The sequence below is a fragment of the Protopterus annectens genome, chromosome 7.part0 (genome assembly GCF_019279795.1).
Source record: "Protopterus annectens isolate FY-2018-M chromosome 7.part0, PAN1.0, whole genome shotgun sequence".
Classification (NCBI taxonomy): domain Eukaryota; kingdom Metazoa; phylum Chordata; order Ceratodontiformes; family Protopteridae; genus Protopterus; species Protopterus annectens.
This window is the reverse complement of record NC_056739.1, coordinates 579,148,055-579,174,899: the sequence shown is the minus strand read 5'-3', so window position 1 is coordinate 579,174,899 and position 26,845 is coordinate 579,148,055. Positions and strand designations below refer to the sequence as shown.

Sequence of the window (26,845 nt, the reverse complement as noted above, 5' to 3'; positions counted from 1 at the left end):
TTTCAGTCCAACAAGCCACTTTGCTATCATCCAGAAATACCTCTCCCCACCCCCCTACATCTGCATCACATTAATGCATGACAAGGGTAGTTTACTTCTGTGTTTATTTCTTTTATTTATTTATCCTTTGTTGATCTGGTTTGTCCCTTTTCAGGGGAGACCTGAGGTGATATTTCACTGCTAAGGGAAATTTGGCCAGGGCATTGGGAAACTTCCCCTACTCTTTTTGAAAGCTGCTGGGGATCTTTTTACATCCACCTGACCTACCACCAAATCAAGCAGATGAAACCTCTGTTTAATGTCTCATTCGAAGAAAGAATATATGGCATTGCAGACCTTTGTTGTGCCTGTCTCCCTTATTTAAAGCTGCATTCCCTACAGCCACTGTTATACTTTTCTACTAACAAGTAAACTTAACTGTGCCTATGTGTGTTCGTGCACGCGTATGCATCTGTTTAGAATGCCTGCATAAAGTTTACAAATTTTAGCTCTGAAGACTGATTTCTGTAAATGCAAAATGGTTACGAAACATATCATGCCACATCATTGTTGAACATTTAAAGTGCATTCAGCATGTGCCAAGTCCTTACCTGTTGGGTTGTGTCGTACCACAAACAGAAACGGCCTGTCCATAACAATCTCAATTGGAGCCATTCTTGCATAAAGAATTGCAGCTAAACAAAAACAAAAGAACAGCTGGTGAGCATGAGACATTTCATTCAATCCTTAATACTTTTAACTCTCATGTGGAGCTTACAGGCAGTGCTCAATCTGAGTTTTATACATTTGTCTGAATAAGGTACCAAATTTGTCTTTTGATGTCTAGGATTCAGATGTAATAAAAATAATGTTTATGCTGAGAAAACTGTAACTAGTGTATCCGAAATATTCCCATGTAATTTAAAACTCATTGAGCTTTGAAGCACACCTATATTGATACTCCTGGTGTAAGTGATTCCAGATCATGGTCTGACCCTTATGGTATGTTGGTGTCAATGCCCAGAGTTAAGAAATAACCATCTTTAAGCATAATTACTTCCAGCATATGTACTCATGAGAGGAACAGGTGAGTATGACCTACATATGTGCTCATGGTAGGAGCAGGTGTGTATGACCTACATATGTGCTCATGTCAGGAGCAGGTGAGTATGATAGTGGGTCTTGTAGGATGCAGCCTCTTTGTCTATCAAGGAAAGACCTTGATGACTACAAGATCACAGGTGAGGATCACAGGTGATAGTAGTCCTGCTAGGAGAGGGCCAGTGGCAGGGTCACAGATGACAGTAGTCCTGCTAGGAGAGGACCGGTGACAGGATCACAGGATAAAGTAGTCCTGCTAGAAGAGGACCAGTGACAAGATCACAGGTGACAGTAGTCATGCTAGGGGAGGGCCAGTGACAGGATCACAGGTGACAGTAGACCTGCTAGGAGAGGGCCAGTGACAGGGTCACAGGTGACAGTAGTCCTACTAGGAGAGGGCCGGTGACAAGATCACAGGTGACAATAGTCCTGCTGGGAGAAGGCCAGTGACAGGATCACAGGATAAAGTAGTCATGCAAGGAGAAGACCAGTGACAAGATCACAGGTGACAGTAGTCATGCTAGGGGAGGGCCAGTGACAAGATAACAGGTGACAGTAGTCCTGCTAGGACAGAACTGGTGATAGGATCACAGGTGACAATAGACCTGCTAGGAGAGCGTCAGTGACAAGATCATAGGTGACAGTAGTCCTGCTAGGAGAGGGCCAGTGACAGGATAACAGCTGACAGTGGTTCTGGTAGGAGAGAGTCAATGACTGGAATGCAGGTGACAAGACAATTGTACAGGACTGGACCCTACTGGTGGTAACTACCCAGATGGTGGTGAAAGTAGGTGGTCTTCCAGCTGTAGTTATCCACCATCACAGGCTAATGAAAAACATGTTTGTCCCATGAATCTCTCTCTCATCTCACCTAATAATCAGAGGTCTAGATTACAGACAAAAATCAGTAAATAGGTTTGTGCATGGGAGGGAGTGATTACAGCTAGCAAGCTTTGTTCAGACTTGTATCACATACTGACAACTATAAAACCATACTTTTCTACATGTGCATGTTTGTATGCTTCTTGGAGTCAGGCTAGGCAGAGGTCTCATTCAGTCTAAAAGAAGTATAGCTTGTGGAATGGTATACATTATATCACAGAAATTCCCTGCTTAAGGTCACATTAGGCCTGATCGGCATGTAGAGATGTTGTCGATTGTGCATAGTAGGCTCAGTGTACTGATATAGTTGATTACTCCGGTAATTCATCATGGTCACGTCTTTCAGAAGGTTGTAGTCACTATACTATAATCATATTGGCATGCCAACATATATGTTATAAATCTTAACAGTTGCTGAAAGGAAAGCTTACTCACCTGTTGCTGCAGATGCTTTGGTTCCACTTTCATTAACTTCAATTTTCACCTTCTGCAAACCCTTTGACACAAACAGAAGTTCATCCCCTAGTAAGTAAGCAAGCAGCTCTAGTTACATATAAGCATTCAGGTGTCAGTTTTTCAACAGAAAGTCATATTCCACGGCATTTATTTACTATGTAACATTATTCTAATTCTATAATTAACGTTTTCTGTCTACATAAAATACTTTTCCCTTTAAGATCCTTATATAAATTATAGTTGTATATCCACTGTTAACTGATGGAACATTTGTATAGTTTGCTTTTTTTTTCTGATAAGCATCCATTCACCAAAGTAACAAACTCATTGACCAGCTCGTGATCTGCTGCTGACCAGATGAAGCCAGAACGTTGGAGTCTTGGCATTCTGTGAAGATGATTTTGTTTCAGTGTTTTTTTACCTGGCCTTTTCCTAGACATTCCTCTGCATTCTTTGTAATGTGTTTGTACACCTATGAAGTGTACTGCTGTATTCCTTGTTTCTGCTTATGAAATATAATGTTACTCTATGTTATACAATTTCCCATTTTGACATGGACTGATCTAGTCTGTACCTTCAAACGTGTTTCTGGCTTTGACAGATATTCAAAGCAAGTGAATATGTACACTATATTTCAATATATTTATTTATTCTTTTGTTGAACAGGTTAGTACCACTAGGGTAGAGGCCTGTTTTAGGGGAGACCCAAGATGGTATCTATAATACAAGGGGAAATTTGACCAGGGCTTCAGTGAACTTCCCATACTCCTTTCGATAGGTGCCAGGGGCTGTTTCATATCTACAGCTACCACCAACTCAAGCAGATGGGGCTTTGGTTTAACACCTCATCCGAAGGAAGGCACACACAGGAGTGCAGCATCTCCCCATGGTGCACTGCAGAGCCAGCAACTGATCTGCCTGGCATGAGAAGAGAACCCACAACCTTATACACCAAAGGTGAGTATGCTACCTGTCTCGTGTGATTAAAAAATAACTGATACAAAAATATATAGCTTTCCTCCTAAACAAAAGACCCTATTATCAGAAAATTAACTGGGTGTCCTATGTCAGGTATTAGAGAGTAGTCTCACTTTAGTTGGGTCAACAAAGGTAGGCCTGATAGCTATGTGCAATCATTAAACCTTGTGCAACAGCAAATTTAGTTACCCACATTCAAAAGAAAAAACAACATTAAAAAATGACTTGCTTTCTGGAGTAGCACCTGAACACACACTCAGTTATGAGAAATGGAAAGTGAAAAGCATTTCAGGGAAATACTCACTAGAGATTTTAGCGAAATTAGCTTTGAAAGTGAACATGTCGCTTATTCCCAGAGCTGTGAGAGACTTTTCCAGGTCAATTTCACTTTCCAGTGCAAACCTGTAAATCAAACAGAGTCTTTTTTAACCACTTGAACTTTTTTGATTGGTTTTGTGTGCAGAACTTTATATATCATTTCATAAACTATTTAGCATTTGTATTAGCTAAAATCAATGGATATGTATGAAATCATCTCCTAAAGAACTGTAATAGTGACAGACAAAGGCATTTGAGGAACTGCAGTAAATGTGACATAAGCAAATATGAAAATACATAAACCTAACACATATATTTAAATGCATGGGACAGTTTTAGAGACAGCCTAGCAATACAAAAGTGGTAATGTAGCCTGATCTGTAAATTATAAAGTAAATATGCTCCTATTTCTTGTAACCCCATGCATCTTAATATATATGTTGTATCAATCACATGCCTACATTACACAACACTGCTACAGGTCATCTTGTCTACCCTGACCTTTTGCTTTTGAATGTTATTTTTAACGCCTAGGTTCGTAGAAGGAAAATGCATTGTACTAGTATCATCCTAAGAGAATCCACCAACAGACAGTCATGCTGCAACACAAAACTTTGGCCTTTTGGATCAGGAGACAGAAAAGTGCAGTATTCCATAATTATGAAAAGTGACGCATGGGATGCAGTAATTATGAAAAGTGACGCATGGGATGCAATTGAATAGGCAGTAGTCACACACACACACACACACACACACACACACACACACACACACACACACACACACACACACGCACATGCACACACTCAGACATGCGCACACACACACACACACACACACACACACACACACACACACACACACACACACACACACACACACACACACACACACACACACACACTCTGTTGGTACCAAATGGTGACTGAACATCCATGATAGTTTTCACCATAGTAAATACCACAGCAATTCAAAAACACATCTCACAAATTCAGCTAGAATTTAGCAGTTAGCAAGGCCAACTATTGTCTATTCCCAGTTTTAACCTTCTACATCACCAGAAATTGCTCCAATCCAAACAGGTTTTTGGAAGTATAAACCCCACTCTATCACCCAGCAAAACAGTAATAGACAACTGGTAAATGTTTCCACTTCTGTATAATATTGTGTGACCGATTTTTCTCTAGATGGAGGGGTGTACAAAAATTAGGCTAATCTTATTTCAGAGTGATATGCTAGCCATATAGTAATGCAGTAATCAATCCCCTGCTTACTGGTAACTCCAGATATGCTAATCAAGGTGCTTGGCAAGATTAGGAAAATTACAATTTCTGTACACTGTTATGTGTTGACCAGTAGAGGGAGCCACTATACCAGTAAAATCAGAGCTGAGCTGCAACAAGAAATGCTTTTTACTATTAAATGAACAAAAGTCATTAGTACTACAATGATTCATTACCTTGCTGTTTAACATAAATTAAAAGCATCATGTTCCAACATAAAAAATAAATAAATAAAAAAAGAAAATGTTTTGATGCTCCTGAACTGTTCGCAGTAACACAAATACAAAACACAATCTGTGAACCAGGATGTTTTAATAAGAAAATACTTCCCCTCCCAGTATCATATTATAAGCTGTAAAATCTGACTTGTTACATTTTACTCCTAGCATCTCCACCCGTAGTAAAGCTTCATCACACACTTTATACATATGCAGAATGAATCTCAGTATTTATTTATGAAGCCAATGCATGCCAATGTTATTTATAGGCCACATAGGAGGAACACCCACGTCCACATGAAATGTCTTGAGAGGTGGTAGATTTCAGGTGGATGGTATCCCCCTGTTCTGTCAGTATATGCTCATACTCAAGGCAATTCCCTGACTTGTTCCTGGGGTAGACAAAGGATATATATGGTGTTTGCACAACTTGCTAAACCTAGACTGACGATCCTTCTACCTTGTTTGCTGGGCGTTGCAAACTCAGTTGTATAAGTTCATAAGCCCCTGGAGGGTGCATAATTATAAGATCGCCGTGTGTGCAAAAATATGCAGTGAAAATCCTCAGTCGCCGAAGCCGGCCAGTAAAACAGGGTTTTCATCCAAAGTGAAACACCAGTAACTATGAGAAGTGTAGATCCTGGCACTAGGTAATCACTGACCACCTTGGTAAAATAATGCTTCTGCAAAATGGATCAGGCAGTGCTTGTCTACAGGATGAGTCAGAACATCTACAATGCAGCAAACCTCTGCTGAAGGACATGTTGAGGCAAGTGGAATAAAGAGGTTAGCAAATATTACTGAAAAGTACAGTGTGGGAGAGACGGACACATTTTTTTACAGAATCCCCCTCAGTCTCCAGTGTACACTTGTCTACCCAAATGAGGCAGAACTAACAAATGGGTAAGTTATACTCAATCTTCACAGAGGCCTTTGTGTGTGACACAGAGGCTGCAGGACTGGAAATGAGAGAACTTTTCTCCAGTTGCTGACAGCAAAAATAGTGGCAGAGTTTAGACAGGAATATAAAATGTCCAAGGATATGTAGCAAATACATCGGCAAACCAATGAGACTTGACTGAGTCTGATATTGGGTGTCTTTACTGTAGCAGTGTTTCAGCTCTGTGAGTTTCATTGCATGCAATGTATTGTGCGAGCTGGCAGCACTTTTTTTTTCTTTTTCTTCACTGTTGTGTGACCGTGGAGTTGGTATATATAACTTTGGGGTGTGTGAGGGGCTTGGCCCCTGCAAAAAAAAAAGACTTTTGTTCTTTTGACATTTTTTTCAGCTCACCATTTTTCAGTATATAATTTGAGATGAACAGTGAGCCGAAAGGCAGTACTTCACATTTCCATACATCACCATTACAGGAAGAGTGAAAGTCAACCTGCCTATACTAATGAAAGTGAAGCATTACATAACTACCACATATCAGTAGTGGGGTACACTGTTACAGTTATAAACAAGACTCAAAGAGCCTAGTCTGCCTGAGTAGGGACCAGTGATTGGCTGGACCATCCAAAGTGATGTTAGGCGATGGGCCGTACTACAGACATTTCTCAGAATACTGAAAGACAGGGTTTAATGTTAAGCATTCCCAAGTAACCATTCTGAAGTGAAGAATTTGGAGAAAACAGTAAATGGGAGAGGTATAATTAGAGAGCATCTCTTGTAGTACTAATATTGCTTAGGAGACAATTGGCTGCTGGTGTGCTTAATGAACCGGATGTGTCTCCAAAATTTAGGAGATAATACAACTCTGTTTAGGTCCCACCAAAAAAATAGAGTATTGTATACACTGGTTCACATCTCTTGAAGATGTTAGATTTTTTAAATTTAACAGAAAGAGTGTCAGATAGTCCTGCTATAGAAATCAGTTGAAATCACACAGACTCTATTTAGCTTCTTAAATTCTTCTGACCTTTTTGTGGAAGCCTAGCATGATGGGATGTATTCCTGGGGAAGGGTCTTATTTACATAATGTACTTTTAACAAAATGATCTTACTGGCAGGGGAGGGCCAGAGAACGGAATCTGCCCTCCATATAGAGCATAAGAACTATTTGTAGAGCACTAGACATGCTTCCAAATGTAGGCCAAGGGCTGGAAAAACATCATAGGAGGTTACAGATAGCTCCAGCAGGGGGCAAAAGAGGGAGAAGATTAATGTAAATGGTGACACTGCAGTAGCTGTGTCTTCTAGCAAACAGATACAAATCCTTTTCTGTATGTTCATAAACATGGCTTATTAAACTTTAGTTATGCCTTAGGAGTTTCTTCACAATGCCTCTAGGCATTTAATGTTGTTGTGGTGTATTCAATGGACTGTGTTGTCTACAGGAAGTTGGTGTATTGTAATGTATGTTGGCTGGTCAATAAAGTTTGGGTTTTCTAAGGTAAAAGAATACAACATGGTGTCAGAAGTGCTGTGTACCAGACTGTCCGGCGGATGCAGATGGAGAAAGCTGGACGAACCATTCCTGGATTGTGGAGGTGAAATACAGGGCACACCTATGACGGGGCGGATGTTACTGTTATCTCCAAGTCAGACCTGCACAACTTGTTCAGTGGAAGAATGCTGCTCCTGTGCTCCAGCAGCCAGAACCCTTGTTGTGTCCTGGAGGGATGCCACTGGAGGTTACAGGATCCTTGCTATTTTGGGGCTGGGCCTCCTGAAACGTGTTTGACATATCACCATGGAGTCTTTGAAGACCTCATACCTGAGAGACTATGTGTAGACTACACTAAAAGCTAAATGAATGTTGAGCAGAGTCTTGGGATGCTTGCTGGGAAGCGGTGTTTAGCAAACAAATGCCAATATATGGATTTTTTTGGCAAATTCCTTGTCAGAGTTTCCTGGGCATGGTAAATCAGGTGGGAAAGTTCATCCCTCATTTTATCAAAAGAACAGCTGGTACTGGGGTGGGGACCAGGAAAAGGCATTCAATGACTTTATGCACAGGTTGAGATTACCTATTAGGCAAATTGTTCTGTCTCTAGAGACTCACAAACCCTGGTTTCATTGCTTTAGGATGAGATTGATGCAGTTCTCATACACATGTGCAGTACGCAGGAAATCACTGTGGTGGGTGGGCCCTGTCGTTCGTTCTCCCTCCAAACCAGGCTAACCCCCAGAGGACAGAAATGGAGGACACGACATATCGGATAACCTGTATGTGGAAAAAGTGGAAAACAAGCCATCCTTCCTCCCAACCACCCACTATCCCTCTGCCATGCGTATGAGGTTGTTGTGAAAATGCATGACTGGGCTTAGCCAACAGATAAATGACATGGTTTTAAGAAACTACACGGACATACTTACCTTCGACTACTTATCCAGGTTTCTTGAGATCGCATTTGTGAAACATAGCAAGTCTGATAATGGACCTCAGCCGGTGACCAGGTGTGGGTGACAGATATGAAGACCCCAGGTACGTAGATCAAAACATTACCGTGTGCATTTGATTCCCTTACCTGAGCCTGACTGTGAATCAAACCCTGGGTGTCGGAAAAGTGTGCTAAAAGACCGATGAGGCCCTTGCCATTTTTTTGGCCCTCCCCGAAACCCCGCACATAGTGATGTTGTGAGAGGACCAGATCAGGAAGAGTTTATAGTAATCTGAATGTGGCTAAGTGAGCATTTTGTGTGTCAATGTACCAGTCAGAGTAGTGGAATTGAATATTGAATAGATCTGGTTGTTGTGTTAAGGTGAAAAGGGCCTTATGGAAAAGAGATGTTGTGTGGACTGTGTTGTGTGTGGTTTTGTTTAGCTAGTGCTTGGCTGGTCAATAAAGTTTGAGTTCAGTTGTCTGTTCATATTTACATTGATAATTGCAAAACCATGCTACACACAAGCTATTGAAAGATTTCATCTTAAAGCTTACATGATGGGAAAGACAGCTGTAATGATACCTGACTTCTGTCAAGTACAATAAAAGGGATGTTAAAGTTGTTTGTATACGTCTCATAATGTCCATACTTCTATAAATATCTCAACAGCCAATCAGCGCAGACAGACCTGCTTCTGCTTAGCCTCATGTGAATGCTCATGGATCGATGAACAAATGCTGCTGACAGTATGTGCTTAGCATGAGTGGTTACTGAAGTAGTGAAAGTTGTTTAAAAACTCACAAAAATAACTACTGTGTTTATTGTGTTGCCTTCTGTAGGTGTCTGTGTGAATATGATATTCACAACATTTGTGGGAAGGGTAGTAGTAAAAAAAAAGAACCTTTCCACTGATAAGCATAGACTGCTGAATGCTTTATCACATGACAAGAGTCTTGGGATAACAAAATCAGATAAAGAACAGAGAATTGTCAAAATGGATAGTTTGGACTACTCAGCTAAAATGCTCCAGTATTTAAATGCTGGAGCTTTAGTAAAGATGGCATCTAAAAATGAGGTGGCAATAGTATATTGTAAAATCAGTTTCTGGCTGGATGAAATGATTCGGGAATATGAATTGCTACCCAATCTGAGTAGTTTTTTAAGTGTTAATGCCCAAATTGTTCCCTCAATATTTGAGATCTCAAGATCCATAAAAATAGCTATAATCCACCTATGCATCAAGTTGGCTCAAAAAATGAGCCTTTGACTAAATTTGTAGATTATAAACTAATGGAGTATTTTCAGAATATGGACCATGTAGTTACGGATTTATGGGGCTTTTTGTTTTAAATGACAAGTATCCTTTTTCAAAGGACTATTTAATTCTTCTTCTTCTTTAGGCTTTTCCCGGTTAGGGGTTGCCACAGCGGATCACCTGTCCGCTCATGATTGGCAGTAGAGTTTTATGATGTCGAGTTGCCCAACCTTCCACAGAAGGCACACACATGCATGCACTCACACCTAGGGCCAATTTAGAGTCTCCAGTCCGCCTACAGCATGTCTTTGGGATGTGGGAGGAAACCGGAGCACACGGAGGAAACCCACGCGACCACAGGGAGGACATGCAGACTCCGCACAGAAGGCACCCCAGCCGAGGAATGGCCACTGTTAATGTTAAGAACTTGTTTGTGTCATCTCACGTGATGTTGTAATGAATTGCTTTTTCATGAGGCCTTAATTTCGAATAAAGATTTTGCACATCATGATAATATTTTGCTTCAAAGAATACGTGGATAAGGTGCTGGGGAATACTTTTGTGTTTGTTTTATTAAAGTTATTTCTGGCTTTGGCAGTTCTGCATGACATCTTTTTTTGTTTTTGTGTTATTTATAATATCCAGTTTAATACCTAGAATCTCATGAGTGCTACTAGTTTGCCATTTGCACTTCTTTTCTAACACAAGTGGCTCTAGAGATACCTGTGAAAGTATAACCTGAGCTTGTCAAAAGGCTGAAGATGAAGCCATGTACAAACTTCCAACAGTTCCAGTGCAGGGAGGGAGGAGTGCTTTCCAAACTTCAGAATCTCACAGGAAGTCACTATAAGAATAACTGTATATTCTTGCATTAAAAAAGAATATTGCCCTCTCCTCCACTATTCAAATGTTGTATGGTTTATAAAGATGAAAGACTTACTTGGGGAGGATGAAATGCTGTGGTACTTCCTTCAGACTGTTCTTCCATTCATTGATAAGCTTCATACTGACTGACTGAGTTAGTGCAGACAAGGGAACATCTTTTTGGAAGGGAGCAGCGATCAGCATGCTGATAGTCTCTCCATGATATGGCAACTCAATGACATCATAACCAGTGCCGTCAGGTGTGGAGAACTCACCTGAAATATTAAAAATCTGCTTAAGAGTTCTATTCCATTTTTGACAATATATAAAAAGAACTAAAAATGTAACATCATAGTGATACACTACAAAAGGTACTTGCTGTAATAATAGTAGATAAAACTGACTCCCAAGCAGTTGCATCACAGAACTCAAATCTGCAGTGAACGATAAATTTGCAGGCACCCATTTATATTATATATGAGACAACGACTCATGCTTTAATTTGATCCTTAAACATTTTCATGATTTTAGTGCACATATCTCAGTCCCACCTTACCTTTTCCTATAACAGTTATCAGGTAACAGCAAGGTGTGTAGATACAGGCCCCCAGAATCAGACTGAAGCAAGTTATCAACAACGTATAAAAGCCTAGCCTGTGCGACAATCATTTCTTAAGCTAAATAGGTAATAACAGATGTCATAGAAAAAAAGAACCCCAAATTCTTTAAGTTTTGCTATACTAAGATCCAAGTACATCTTTGATTATAAACGAAAGAAACGGTTGTCAGATCAGTACACAGACCAAACTCAAGAATGTTCTGTACTGTCAGATATGAAGCAATGTTTCCTATTTAGGTTTCACTAGCTACATTAATCCCATCACTGGCCCATTCTATGCATTTATCCTGCTGAGGGACCCCAAACGTTATATCCCAATTGTAGCCCTGTGAGTTTTGTTCTGTTGTTAGTCTCCTGACTTCATTAAAATGATGAAGCCTCTGACTTTAGGTCATGCAATCTGTCTTTTGACTGGAAAAATAAGAGTAACCTGCTGCTAAAGTCTGTTTTGTCAATGGAAGCCTTTGAATCCTTTATTCTTTTTTTTTGTTTTTTTGCTGAGACTTTCCAGTTTGTTGAACTAACTGGTGGTCCCTGACTATATTCATCCTGCTAGCTCCCCACCAGCAGCTCTCCTAATCACCCTGATGTCCCCCACCCCTTTTGGTCCTCATACACCTTACAAAGGTCTCCAAATCTCTTAATTCTGAACTTATCCTGACTCTTTTAAACCTGTTGTGAGTCCAGACAGATATTTTAAACCTGTCTCCATTTGGACACAACCTCTATTCATTTTGAAGCCAAACCTACTACTTCCAAACACATTTAGGCCAAAGGGCACACAGCATCCTACAAATTCCAGTACCCCCATCTTCACTCCTACTTTCCAAAGTTTTTTTAAATAAACCAACACAATCAGAATTTCTAAGCATCCATTGACTTACTTTTATGTACCTGCATTTGATGCACTGAGAATACAAAACAGAAATATAATGTTATGTCTGTTCTGGCATTTGTTACCATATACTAAATTTTGGTGTTTAATTTTTGCATAATGTGGTTCGAAAAGTTATTTTAAATATATCGCTGTCTATCATATTTTAAGATGTGCTAGGTTAACGATTTACTATATTATACAGACAGATATATATAAAGCATGTTTCCATTAAAACAGAACAGTTAATTCGGCTTTAGTGTGGAACATTTTTCAGTGGAAAGGTTTATAGTCGATTAAAAGGGAGGAGTGTGCTATGCTGACATCTGCAGCTTAAGCAGAAGAGGAAAAGGCCCATATCTGAGTACTCACTGTAATTGAACTTTGCCGTCTGCTCCATCATAGGCACAAACATAGTACTGCCATCAGATTTGTGGAAAATTCGCTCCCTGGTCTTGTGTTCTGGGAAAGGTAGCTTCCAGAGTCCCTTGAAGTAGATGGCATTTACCAAAACCATACGAGTTAGTTGACCCAAAGCATCATCACTTAAAAATTTGGGGATCATACCTGCCAAAAAGAAACACACTGGTTACATCCTTTTCACTCATTACTGAGTCCACATCAGTTTTTTATATCTGAGTTACCGTTACTAGTTTTAAAGAACTTTGCATCCGTAATGGGATGGTGTTTTTTTGTGCAGAGATACAAATTAGTACAAACTAAAACTTCTTGCTTTTATTTTCATGCTTTTTAAATAGTCTTTAAGAACTGCTATTGAGTTTAGACTTCTCTGTATCACGGAAGTCAGTATTTAATAGTTATTGTATAAGCAAAAGCATGAGGCTGATATCGGGTGAGTGTAACTTTCTCATGCTGTTTATAATCTCACCATTGCATATAGAGAACACAAACTATTATATCAGCTCCACTGCAAATAGAAGTGTGTGTGTGTGTGTGTGTGTGTGTGTGTGTGTGTGTGTGTGTGTGTGTGTGTGTGTGTGTGTGTGTGTGTAGGGAGAAATATGGGGGGGGTCACTCAGCTGTGTTACCTGTGCTATCCGGGCACCACATTATTAAGAATGTGATGCATATAGTGATAACACATTATACACCACAACTGACATGGTAAATGACATTGAGTTGTTCTACAACACAAACATAGTCACAACACAATCAGAAGAATCAGATGAAGCTGTTTCATCTATGTCATGAAAGCAATGTGTAGAATTCTGACTGCAAAAATATTTTAAACAGGCTAATTTTCTGCAGTAGTGTTTACTGGATAATATAGATCAGAAAACATTTCACATAAAAAGAAAAAAATAAATGCATTCCAGATTACATTGCTTAACTTATGAAACTGTAACCCTTGCCCTGCCTCTTCCTTTATCCTCTGCTGCAAGGGTTCTTTCTTCTGCCATGAATATCTGGTTTAATAGAAACACAAACCAGGGCATTTAGCTTTAACATCTTTTAACTTATGCAGAAGGACACACACACATTTAAGGTAATGCTTATGGACAGTAAATGAATTTCAGGGATTTTGTTTCCAGTTTTCCTTTTTAAGAAGATATATGGAAGGAAACATTTGTCATCCCAAACATTATACTGAGCTCCAGAAACTGACTTGCCACTGTACTAGGAGATTCTGACTTTCTGTTCCTTTCTACAGTCATGCAGTTTCCCATTTCTGCAGTCATGTGTTCTCCCACCCCTACAGCGTTTCACTGAAGAGCTGTTATACTGTATTCTCTGACTATTTGGTGTGGAGGCAGTAAAGATTGCTTATTAAATAGTGTTTGATGTCTCACCTTCAGTGTGGCTCTTCACCCACTGGTTGATGATGTACGTTGCCTGGTGCAGATTGGTGAAGTTCACTTGCTTTATGGTGTCACGGAATGTCTTGTAGTACTGCTTGTAAAATCCCCTCACAAGTTCCATGTCCCGTTGCACAAACATGGAGTCAGCAGTTTTGACGACATCCTTATTCCAGTGCGCTAAGATGCTCTTCTTTAGGTTGAGCAGTGATGAAGCCACTCCCCTCTCTATAAGGAAATTAGAGGCAAAGAAGTTCTTCATTATCAACAGATCTTGTAAAAGGGCTTGTTTTTAACACAGCATCATGTAAGGACCATTACAGACAGCTGAATCTAAGTCTTTAGTTTGTATTAACTTCAAAACCTGCACAGATCACGATAATTCCAAAATACATTTTTTTACCTGTAAGGTTATACTTAGAATGCTTCATTTCTGACACACATTCATTATTGCATTTTGAATATTTTTGTACCCCTCACCCTACTTAGAAAGCATACATCGACTTCCAATCTTGTCTCTAATATTGCTGCATAAAAAACATATAGGTATTCTTCTTTCTAGATCTGAGCTTATAAAGAAAAGAATAACCCCCTCCCATTTCAGACGCAGCAGTGCTATAGTGATCCCCTAACTTAAATGGACTTAACACTGAAATTTGATTTGGTAACCTGGATGTGATGTGAGTGAAACATGCAGGCAGTTATGCATCATTTAATCCAAAAGATATATATATATATATATATATATATATATATATATATATATATATATACACACTATATGGTCAAAGGAAGACAGACCAAGGCCAAGTAAGAAGGGAGTGGTTACTTGGGTCTGGTAGTGTACTTGGTTAAAGAGAAATATCAGTCTGGTGGGGTTAGGAAAAGACATGTCAGTATCAAAAGTAAGAAGGTCAAAGTATCAAATGTGTCCAGCTGGATCCAGTGCATCACTGTTACAGCAGGTCTGAGAAAGTGCAGATCTGAAAATGAAGTTTTCTGAAATACCTATTTCGGTACATTCTTAGAAAAAGTCACTACAAATCACAGATGCACTACTAAATCCAAACTTATTGAAACAATACTATTAAATTGGAAGTTCATTGAAATGTGGTGTTAACAATATAAGGAAATATTTTTTTATGTGGGAAAACCTTGAAGCTGGTGTGTATATATATATATATATATATATATATATATATATATATATATATATATATATATATATATATATATATATATATATATATATGTCAGAGTGGTACAAGGGCCACAGTCTAGTTTGAATCTACACAAAACACTTTATTAAGCTGTTGTACTTTATAGTTTGACGTGGCAGCTGGATGAGTTATGTTTTGTTGAATATGGACTTAGCAGTTCAACTGGCAGTGATGTTCTATAGAGTCCCCACTACACTATCTCAGTATTTGATAACTAGCATGATTATAATTGGTAGTTGGAGATAAACGTTCGGGCAGTTCAGGGAGACAGAGCTATGGATGGCTCTGTATGGGGCCATCAAATCTCAGGTAATGACTGGGTTGGCCAAGCACAGAACCCAAACAAACCCCAAATTACAATTACCTGTAAAATAAATATTAGTATGGGAATCAATATCATTTGTATTTTACTTATACAGTTCTCTTGTGGGAGAAGTTTAAAAATAGCTGGAATATCTGTAATTCTGTGGAAGGGGGTTACTGGCAAAGGTTTACAACATCCAGTTGTAGAACTGCTACATTTGGAAAACCTTGGCAATGAACAAAAGTTAATGATAGGAAACCAAGCCTAATGTGATCTGAGGTTTTCCTTCTCCTGCAGTCTGCAAGTACATTCATGATCGAAGGCCTTCAAACTTCTAGACAAAATTCATGGTTTCTAATTAAGTACCATAACAAACTGTGTATGCAAATGTTAGGCACATCTTAAGGCAAGTGATAAAGTCAAGAGTCATATGTTCTTACATCCCTCAGAGGTACATTTGTATTCTTAAACATATTCAGGTAATTTATTACATTTATAAAGTGGCTCGCAGAGGATTTCTGGAGGAATGCCTTTTAAAGCAGTTATCAGAATTTCCTTTTCACAACAAAATGTTATTTTTGTTGCAGTTTTATATGACAGGTTAATTCTCAGATGTTTGAAAATTGTGAATTTATTTTTAAAATAGTAATCTCAACTAACCAAAATGGTTTGCAAATTATAGGTTTAAAATGAAATAAAATGAGGAATGTTTTCCAGATGGCAGATGATTTGGTTCTGGCAGATGCAAAATTCCAATCTTAAATCATACGTTGATGGTTTCTAATTAAGTACCATAACAAACTTTGTATGCAAATGTTAGGCACATCTTAAGGCAAGTGATAAAGTCAAGAGTCATATGTTCGTACATCCCTCAGAGGTACATTTGTATTCTTAAACATATTCAGGTAATTTATTACATTTATAAAGTGGCTCGCAGAGGATTTCTGGAGGAATGCCTTTTAAAGCAGTTATCAGAATTTCCTTTTCACAACAAAATGTTGTTATTTTTGTTGCAGTTTTATATGACAGGTTAATTCTCAGATGTTTGAAAATTGTGAATTTATTTTTAAAATAGTAATCTCAACTAACCAAAATGGTTTGCAAATTATAGGTTTAAAATGAAATAAAACGAGGAATGTTTTCCAGATGGCAGATGATTTGGTTCTGGCAGATGCAAAATTCCAATCTTAAATCATAAGTTGACAACCAGTTCATTTGAGGACTGGACTATGTAGCTTTGATTTATTTTATTTTATTTGATTTTCAGTTTACAGCCCAGTGAATTAGACCACAAAAAAACTTTTTTTAGCCTTGATGTAAAACATTTTCTTAGACACATGCCCTATTATAAGGGGTAATGTGGGCTATCCAACAGTTGTTTACTGTAAAAGTAACTCTGGATGCCAAGAGGCATAGACTGTACAGGATGGGTTTTACCCCTCCACAACAAAAATGCCATACTGTTTCAACTTCACTCAAAGGAGTACCTGTTTTGAAGCAAACATATTTTACTGAGTAATATAGCAAAAGTGCCATGACTCAAACAATTTTAATGTTGTCTGTGGATGATTAGACAACACTTTGAAACTGAGAGGTGTAAACAAGACTCTCAGACAAGTCTAACAAATAAAACAAGGTCCAGATAGCTTTGTTCATCCATTTGTGCTACAAATCATGCTCCTACTGGTAAGTACAATATTTGGTAATCTGTGTATTCGACTGCATAACATTTTCTGGGTATCTGAGAAAGTTTGCGAATTAGAGCTGCCTGAAATTATCAAAATTAACATTTTCAACATGGATCTGTAGATAATTTGCATAGAAATTAGATTACTTTTATGGTTGTAGGGGGTATCAGCTGTAAATGATGTATTTCTTTATTAAGTGTTAAGGGGTAACATTTAAAAATATGTGTGTATTAAAAAATGTGTGGAACAGATCATATGTACCAAATGTAATTTGTTGGCTGGACCTCTGTGTGCTACAGCAAGTGAGTCTTGTTTTTAAAGTACCCTGGGAGTTGTAGTTCCAAATAGTTGTTACCACTGTAATTCATGAAAGTCAGACATTCACATTCCTCTTTGAAATTCAAGACATTTGAGAAACAGTCATACTGCATGTGCTTGCTTACCTTCCACATCATAATTCATAGCTTCTTTAATCTGTGCCAATGTGTCTCCAGCCGCTCCTAATTGGAGCCTTGCCATAATAGATGCCACTCCATAAGGGGAGAAGGCCACATTTCGATCCCTGTGGGACTTGACAATTTCATTAAAGACACGGATTCCAAAATCTGTGGAGAGCTCTTCCACATTAGTAGATGCAGCTGCAAACCTCAGGATCCCAAGTAAAGTGAGGGCAGCAAGAACACATATGGGTCTTTCCATTGTCTTCTAGTTCTGATGTCCTGTGTTAGAAAACAAAGACACACTGTTTTAAAACATGCTAAACAAGTGAAATATGCCACTGTACACATTTTCAGTGTGAAGTCTGGAACATTCAATTTATTGGAAAGGTGCTTGCTCCCACAGAGCCACCATAGCCATTAAACTATATTACCCATGTGATGAAGGTAACACCATCTCCCCTCGTTGTCATTGACATGGTGTTCTTCATAAAAAATGGTTCCCTCCTCAGTTTGATTTTACAGGGATTGCACAATGCCTTCTTGGAATACCTGAGGTTTCAGTACTGACATCTGTTTGTAGCATGCTATAACTTAATTAATGATGGTATCTTCACCTTTTCTGAATATCTATTAATTTTCTATTGATAATATGCTGTACTAAAGACAGAAGCAACACTGTTGAACATGTTTATTCAGTTACTCGGTTAAATGGGTTGATACCTGAGGATCGATGGTACCAGTACCACCATTTCAAGGCCCATGATCAGCACCTTTCATTCTGTATTATCCCTTCCTCACAGTTACTCTTCCACCCCACCCATGTGCATTGCGATGTCATTGTGATATCAGAGTAGGTATATTCCCCAAATTTAATGTGTGTGCATCTTGATAGGTCTTTCTCGTGATTGCTGGTGGAAGTCTTTTTTTGCTACATTCTTCTTTCTCCCAGATTCCATTAGGAAATACTAACAACATTGGGACCTCATTTCTTACCTCTCCAACACCAGCCAGGAAAAGACTAACCATATGACTATGGTGTATCCTTATTCCTCCACCCCCATGAAAAGAGCAAGCTTATGGCTACTCGCTTCCCATTCCCCACCACATACTAGCATCCCAATGATACCATTCAACTGTCCAGATTTTTTTGGTTGGTTCCTCATAAAATGTGTAGTTTTCTCGAAAATTGTCGAAGACTGAAGTCACTAAATAGTGACATACATTTGAGGTTCAGACTTCATATCTTCTTCTTTTCCCAGTCAGGGGTCACTGCAGTGGATCACCTGTCCACTCATGATTGGCAGTGGAGTTTTACAGTGTCAAGTTTCCAGCCCAGTGCCAAACCTTCCACAGAAGGCACACACATGCACGCACTCACACCTAGGGCCAATGTAGAGTGCCTAATCCACCTACAGCATGTCTTTGGGATGTGGGGGGAAACTGGAGAACCAGGAGGAAACCCACGCAACCACAGGGAGGACATGCAGAATCCACACAGAAGGCACCCCACTCAAGGATCAAACCGGAGAACCTCTTGCGGTGAGGCGGCAATGCTAACCACTGCACCAAAGCAGCCGCATATCCCTCAGAAAAATGCATGCTAATGCAAAACATATTATTCTGTCAACTCTCTTAAGTTTATAGGAGCAATATTTAAAATTTGTCCCTGAGTTTCAGTCTCTGTCCCCCCATCATTTTTAGCTTTGTTCAGATTTCTTGCACTTAGGTTCAGAGATTTGATCTCAATGCTGTCTCAGAGCTGATTGCTGCCCCCACCTCCCGATGTAAATACTGTGAAGCTCTATCAGTTTCAATTTGAGTATGCATTAATTTTAGCATCACTGATCAGTGTTCATTGTACATTTTGGACATACCTATCCCCTGTTCATGTTCAAACGTGTGAAAAGCAACAGCTGCAGCTGCATATGTAAACCTGCAATCTACTTCACAGTTGTGTAGTATTTTCCATAAAGAAGCATTAACTTGTTGTTTGATTTATTACATTTCTACTGTAAACATTTCTTCTGGTTCTCTTCTGCATAGCTATGCAAGATGATGTTCTTTGTAAATCACAAGCCTCTTTGTGTCCACATAGTACAAAATATACTGGTCAAATGGGATCCCCTTTCTAGCAACTTCATATAAGAGACCTAAGACAAGCACAATCTGAGACCCTATGTGGAATATTGTATTTATTTATTTTATTTATTTTACATTTGTTGACCGGGATAATCCAGCTGGATATATGTCCATTTTAAGCAGAGGCCCGGGGAGAAAAGCTCCAATAGACAAAAATTACAAAGATTACACAACTATTAGATACAAAGAAATTATAAGACAAGGAGTTATGTATATATACAATGGCTTAGCAATGTTCCCAATAGGGACTCACAAGTTACATGGTCTGACACATTAAAAACCAAAAATCATCAGAATGGAACAAATCATAGTTGAGTACTAACTGCTTAAGATATTATTTAGGTAGGATTTAATTTTGCAACTTAATCAGGGTTGGTACAGGGACAAAGCCAGTTCACTTTGATGCTTTTTTTTTAAGAGACTTAGGGAGGACTGAAGGGTTATATAGTTTGGCAGTGAATTCCAGGTTTTAAGTTGGCAAATAGGGATTCACCAGCTGAGTTATTAGCTTTGTAAGTTTGGACCAGTAGTTTGTTGGATGATCGTAGTGACCTCAAGTTGTTGTATGGCTTTATAATATTTATAAGTGAGGGGGCATCTTCAGGTTGGTATAGAATTTTGTGTGCTATTAAGAGTTGATTGAATTGAATTGAATTGAATTAAGCTGGGCAGTTCTAGCCACTCTAGTTGTTTAAGGTTCTGGCAGTGATGGGTTCTGTAGGTTGAGCCGGTGGCGAATCTGGCAATATGGCTGTAGCTGTGGGAGAGCTTACTCAGCTCAGATTTATTAAGGTTAGAGAGCACAAGAGAGGCATATATAAGAGTAGAGAGTACGTGCAACCGGGCGATTGCAATTCTAGCCAATGGGGTTAAAAATTACTTGTTTCTGTACAGAGATCCAAGTTTCTTATTGATGGTTTGTATGGTTTTGTTGACCTGTAGGTTAAATTTAAGATTATTATCTATAATGACCCCTATAAGCTTAGTATGAGTATCTGGGGCAAGAGAGGTACCATTGTTGGATATAACAGAGAAATAAAATGGGGTGGATCTACTAGTGGGGGTGAAGAGTAGAAGTTTAGTTTTATTGGGGTTCAGCAGTAGACATTGGTTGGAGAGCCAGTTTACAATAGTATTAAATGTGTTTTGGGTTAAGATTTGCAGGTCAGATGGGGAGGTGGCTGAGCAGATCAGAGTGGAATCGTCTGCATATTGAATGCAGGTAGCTTTGCGGATCAGACATTCTTATGTAACTTCTGTCTTTCACTAATCATGGTTACTGAGCAGGCAACTTTAAAAGTCTGGTAGCTGTACTAATATTTTAGCTGTACCCTACCACTGGCCTACTCTGGAGCAGAGAATGCAAGTTAACCAGCTATTTTGGCACATCTAGAAGCTTCCCCCTATATAGTAGGTGTACATGTACCAGATTTATATGATATTTTAGTATCCTAGATGGCTGCTAGAAGAAACAACCACAAAAAGGGTTTTATGATAAAATACTTCAATTGCCTTTTCTAGTTTGTCCCTATTTTAAGAAGCAGAGACAATGAGTTGGAGAGGGGGGCTCTGTGCACTCTTTATTGTGCATATGGATTTCATAGTTCCATTTAAAGAACAGGGATCTCTTTTGATTTCCAGCAAAGGAATGACCCCAGCAAGTTATACAGTGAAAAACTACATGCTATTCACAGTGGGGTACATATCCAAGTGCAGGCCTTTCAGACCATCTGCAGTCAATACAGCCTGCATAGTCAGTTTTAGGACATTTAATCATAACTTGACCAGCTGGGATTGTCAGAAATAAGTATGGCCTACCTGCCACATGATTTTCCAGCTGTCAAAATATCCACAGTATATAGAAATGTGTGCCAGCATTCCTCTGATTAGTCTAACGTGCTCGCTGAACAAGCTCTGTTTGTATTTCCTAGCCAGACCACATGGTGCTTGCAACAGCAGCAGTTACTTGGTATATCCTGCCAGCCTTAGACAGACGGCCTTTCTCAGTAGTTTGTTTGTTCAATACAAGAACCACTTAGCCGCTAATCTCTGCCCACTGCAGCGGATGTGGACTGAAGCTTCCAGCATCAGGCTAACCATCACTGTTTTGGCTCAAAAGTTTGTTTTTTTAGTCTGTCAACAATACTTTCTAATAACACCCTGCTATGCCAAATGCATTTTAAAAGACTTGAGTGTTACTAAAATAACTTCTGTTAATTATTATGAAACAGCTAAAGGCACGATTACTGCATTAAATTGCCCAAAGTTGCTGCCAACTAGTAATATAGAGGGAGAAGTGGACTCTGCTTCATATTTAGGGCATTCACTTGTGGCTTGGAGTTTAAACAAGGCTGTTGCATGACAGCAGTTAATTTTGAGTTTGATGTTAGCTCCTTCAGATCAATTTTAAAATGCTACCAGTCTTATGAGAAAGATTCAGTAACTGTTCTGTGCTTGTTAGATCATGGATCAAGATACATTAATGGCCATGGGTTAATATTGGTGTAGAATTAGCTAGGATCAGGGTATGCTGAAGATTGCTTCTCAGTAGTGTGGCAAGGTCTATTAGCATTTCTCAGGGCATGCTTGGTGCATAGTGTGGCATTGTAAAGCAACATTGGTTAGGCCACAGTGAGAGTGTAGTAGGGTATGCGGGGTACATAGTGTGTCATTGTGAAGAAACATCGGTTAGGCCATAGTTAGAGTATAGTAGGGTATGCTGGGTGCATAGTTGGTCACTGTGAAACAACACTGGTTAGGCCATAGTGAGAGTGTAGTAGGGTATGCTGGGAGCATAGTGTGTAATTATGAAACAATATTGGTTAGGTCATAATGAGAGTATAGTAGGGTATGCTGGGTGCATAGTGTGTCACTGTGAAACAACATTGGTTAGGCCATAGTGAAAGTGTAGTAGGGTATGCTGGGTGCATATTGTGGAATTATGAAACAACATTGGTTAGTACATAGTGAGAGTATCATAGGCTATGCTAGGTGCATATTGTGGCATTATGAAACAACATTGGTTAGGCCATAGTGACAGTGTAGTAAGGTATTGTCAAGCATCATGGTCTAGACACTGACAGTATAATTGCATAATCAAGGAATTTAGGCCAGTGTACAGGGATTGTACAACAGGCATAGGGCATACTGATGACATATTGGGGCATATTCAAACACATTAGCAACTAGTATTTAGCAATATGCTGCTGGGTGGCCATGGTGGTGCAGCGGTTAGCGTTGCCACCTCACAGCAAGAGGTTCTCCAGTTCAATTCTCGGCTGGGGTGCCTTCTGTGCGGAGTCTGCATGTCCTCCCTGTGGTTATGTGGGTTTCCTCTGGGTGCTCCGGTTTCCTCCCACATCCCTAAAGACATGTTGTAGATGGATTGGACACTCTAAATTGGCCCAAGGCATGAGTGTGTGCCTTCTGTGGAAGGTTGGGTGCCGGACTGGCAACTTGACACTGTAAAACTCCACTGCCAATCATGAGTGGACAGGTGATCTGCTGTGGTGACCCCTAACTGGGAAAAGCTGAAAGAAGAAGAAGATTTAGCAATATGGTGCTAACAAGCATCTAGCAGCTCAGGCATACTGAGCTAGATAATCTGTCTTCCTTTAAACGTGCTGCTGTACAATATAAGAGACATGAAGTTGGAGAAATGTCATGCTTGTAGGGAACTACAGGATAAAATGTGTGGTTTGGGTGGGAGAGTACAAAGTACAATTAACAGTTAGTGTTCCCTACTTCTCTAGTCCATGTGTCATCCTTCTTGGTGTTGCTGTTGTGTTGGCATGAATGTTTTGTCCAAATGGTTAAGGTGTTTGCCTTACAAACACAAAGTGCAGGGTTTGAGTCTCACAAGGGATAACTGGCTAGGCTTAAAATTGCTTGCAAGGGCAGTTAGCTTAGTACTAAACTATGAACCTATGAACCTATAACATGCTGGGTTAGAAATTAAGGCACTGGTTTATTTATGTGCAGACTTCTTTCCAAGTAAGACAGAATACAAGAAAGCATCCACTCACTACCTTCTGTCTATTATGACACTCACATCTAGGTGATGCAGAGCATCTATGTGATTACCTATACCCCAGGCACTTATGGATGGGTACAGATGTATACTGGTTATGACATGAGCTGTAACACACACACACACACACACACACACACACACACACACACACACACACACACACACACACACACACACACACACACACTTACACTTCTCACGGAATTGATTCATACATGATGGCTCACTAAAAACAGTAAAAACCAAGTCAGGACTGGGGGGGGGGTGATACACCCCTTGGTGGATCTGAATCCTTTTTATTGCCCTTCTCATACTCCTGCATTTATCCCTGAGAGGTCACTACATGTCTGTACACATCAGCATATGCTCAGCTTCTTTAGAATGAATGACTGATGATGCAAAGAGACAGGAACCCTGAAAAAATATTTGTTAAAAAGTTGTTTCCAGTATTATAGCAACAGACTCCAGCATGTATGGTTTTCCCTGCACGTATGTTAAAAGTAATGGAAAGGAATTCAGATGTCAGATTAATCATAAGCACTTCTCATGCCTTCAGGCTACCTAAACAGACACTACCTTTTATGAATCATGAGTGTAACCTCTGCCAGTTAGTATACCTCAGAATTAAAAGCACTGCAACCAATGGAGTTATGCAACAGCTCCCCCCCCCCCAATAAAGAAACAGATGAAAAAGAAGGTTATACTGTGATCAGGATACCATACCTGACTGTCCCATAACACCTGGCTTTTCTTGATTGCTCCCATCTCCTCATTTGTTTATTTATTTTATATAAATGAATTGTGCGATAAATAAATAAATAAATTGTTCAAAGGAATCAGGTGACGCTACTTTCGGCTACAAAAAGCATCCTATGTGATCCCAGTTGTTACACTGTCCCATATTATTGAAGTTGCCGTCATGTGTCTGACTCTCCCGCTCACACATTCCATGATATGAAAATTACACTTCTCCATGGACAACTTCTGTAATTAGTGTTTTGCAGCTTGAGGCACTGCAATTACCCCTTAAGAGCCTTCCTAATGAATGAACATGGCATCTCAAGTTATACACACCTCACAATTGTCATACATAATAAGGAGAAGCCTCATTTCACGTGTAAAAGCAAATTTTGTGTTTTTGGACAGGTTGGGTATAACCCACTGTAGACACAGACTCTTTAATGGACACTATTATAACAAAAAGTATCTCAGCAACATCTCAGTGACTTGTGAGTATGAACACAGTTATTTCAAAGAATCTCCTTTGTTAGCTTTCAAAGGTTTAAAGGGTTAGTCAGGGCAATTATTTCCCAGGTTTCTGGGAAAACAACCAGAATATTATAGAGTTTTGGACAGCTTATGAGGAAAAACAAGATGTTGTGAAGGAATTTAGCATTTTACCTTGGAATGCTCTGCCACCATAACTTATATTTCATGTTGTTCTTATTTATTACTTTTAATGCCATCAGTTTGCTTCATTGAATGTTCTGCATTTATAATCTCTTTTAATTTTACATATGTATAAATCATTAAAAAATTGTCATGGAATGCATGGGACTGATCAAAATTATTTTGTAAAGATCAAAGGTACAATTCCCAGCCTTTCAGCTCATAAAAAATGATTTTTTAAGAATTGTAAATTAGTGTCAAATAGCACTGCTCTCCTTACTTCTTACATAAACTTGCTGCAGTTGAATAACAAGGAATAGCTCCATTCTAGTATATTCCTTGTGCAAGTTTTAGTTGATATAAGGCTAGTTTCTAGAGTTTTTGTGCAGCATACAAGCTTACAACATTTTCTTGAAAATGAGTAAGAGTAAAGTATGCGCCTTTAATTCTGCACTGAAGGGAACTTGCGAATGAATGAAAGTGATTAAGCACTAACAAGTGTATACAGACATTACAAAATCAACATTTTGCTAGCAACCATTCTCAAAGAAATAGGAGAGAAAGTACTCCTACACATGTATTTTCCCCGACCTAAAAAAACAATGATAATACGTGCAAGAACAAGTGACATGGATATTGGCAGCATACTGCTCAACCTCTTATAGCAAGAAATCAGGACACAGTCAAAAATAAAAGTGGGACAAAGGCCCAAAAATAGGAACAATTTTTAAATATTGCTTTTACAAACTTAGAAAGGTGATAAAATAACAGATTTTGCATTAGCATGAATTTTCTGAAGGATATGAAGTCTGAAACTCAAATGTCTGTCATTATTTTCTAACTTCAGTCTTTAATGACGTAACCACTAATTTGTCAGAAAACCATAATTTTATGAAAAATGGACCAAAATGAGGCCAAAATCTGGAAATTCTGCGAAAATCTATACAATTGAGAGGTATGACTAGCAGTTATACTACATATCTTTTCTAAGTAGTCTAAAAGTTTGTACGATGTTAGTCCCTAAAACAGGAAGGCTGTCTGCAGTTACAAAACAAATGGAATATCTGCAGAACTGTAAAACTCATGGAAGTTAACTGCAAACAAACAATAAAGCAGTTTTACTTGCATTGGTCAAATTAACCCTCCTGCAAAAATGAAATTAAAAGAATCTTACCTGGAACCACAGAAACGTTTCTTGTTCTTAATGTTTCAAAATGCAGATGCTGCTCCCCTCGTAAGTTGCTTCTCTGGTCCTTAGACACTGTTGTCCTTGTGTAAGTTGCTTCTCTGGTCCCAGCTTTCCACTTGCTCAGATTTTGTCTGTGCAATATGATACTGTTTCCCTTATGCTGTTTAATTCACTGATCCCTACTTATATACTGGAGAAACTAAAGCCACAAAATTATTGTTCCTCCCCTCAAGCAGGAAGTCTGCTTAAGATGATGAAGTCATTCAACACTCCTTCAGACATGAAAGAGATCCCCCCTCCCTTTGTGCTCTGTATCCCAGTCAACAAATAAACAAAACCAGTGCATACAGCCCCCTCACCACATCTGTAGCCTCAGTAGGCTGTCCCCTTATCTCCCATTCAAATCTCCAGAAAAAAAAAAGACACATCTGCACAGATTTAGCACAAACATGTCCAAGGAAACTTCTA

The 26,845-nt window shown here is 39.1% G+C and overlaps 1 protein-coding gene across 1 annotated transcript in view; it reads right to left on the bottom strand.

Moving 5' to 3' along the window:
- Positions 1-26,554, bottom strand: part of SERPINE1 (serpin family E member 1) — a 30,314-nt gene extending 3,760 nt beyond the window's left edge. The window contains exons 1-8 of the mRNA XM_044077164.1: positions 26,363-26,554; positions 17,631-17,906; positions 13,970-14,203; positions 12,531-12,725; positions 10,742-10,940; positions 3,701-3,798; positions 2,398-2,484; positions 591-674 (exon numbers count right to left, since the gene is read on the bottom strand). Of these exons, the coding sequence (XP_043933099.1) occupies positions 591-674; positions 2,398-2,484; positions 3,701-3,798; positions 10,742-10,940; positions 12,531-12,725; positions 13,970-14,203; positions 17,631-17,886 (1,153 nt within the window). The 5' untranslated portion in view covers positions 17,887-17,906; positions 26,363-26,554. The remainder of the gene's footprint in view (positions 1-590; positions 675-2,397; positions 2,485-3,700; positions 3,799-10,741; positions 10,941-12,530; positions 12,726-13,969; positions 14,204-17,630; positions 17,907-26,362) is intronic.
- Between the last annotated feature and the right edge of the window lie 291 nt (positions 26,555-26,845).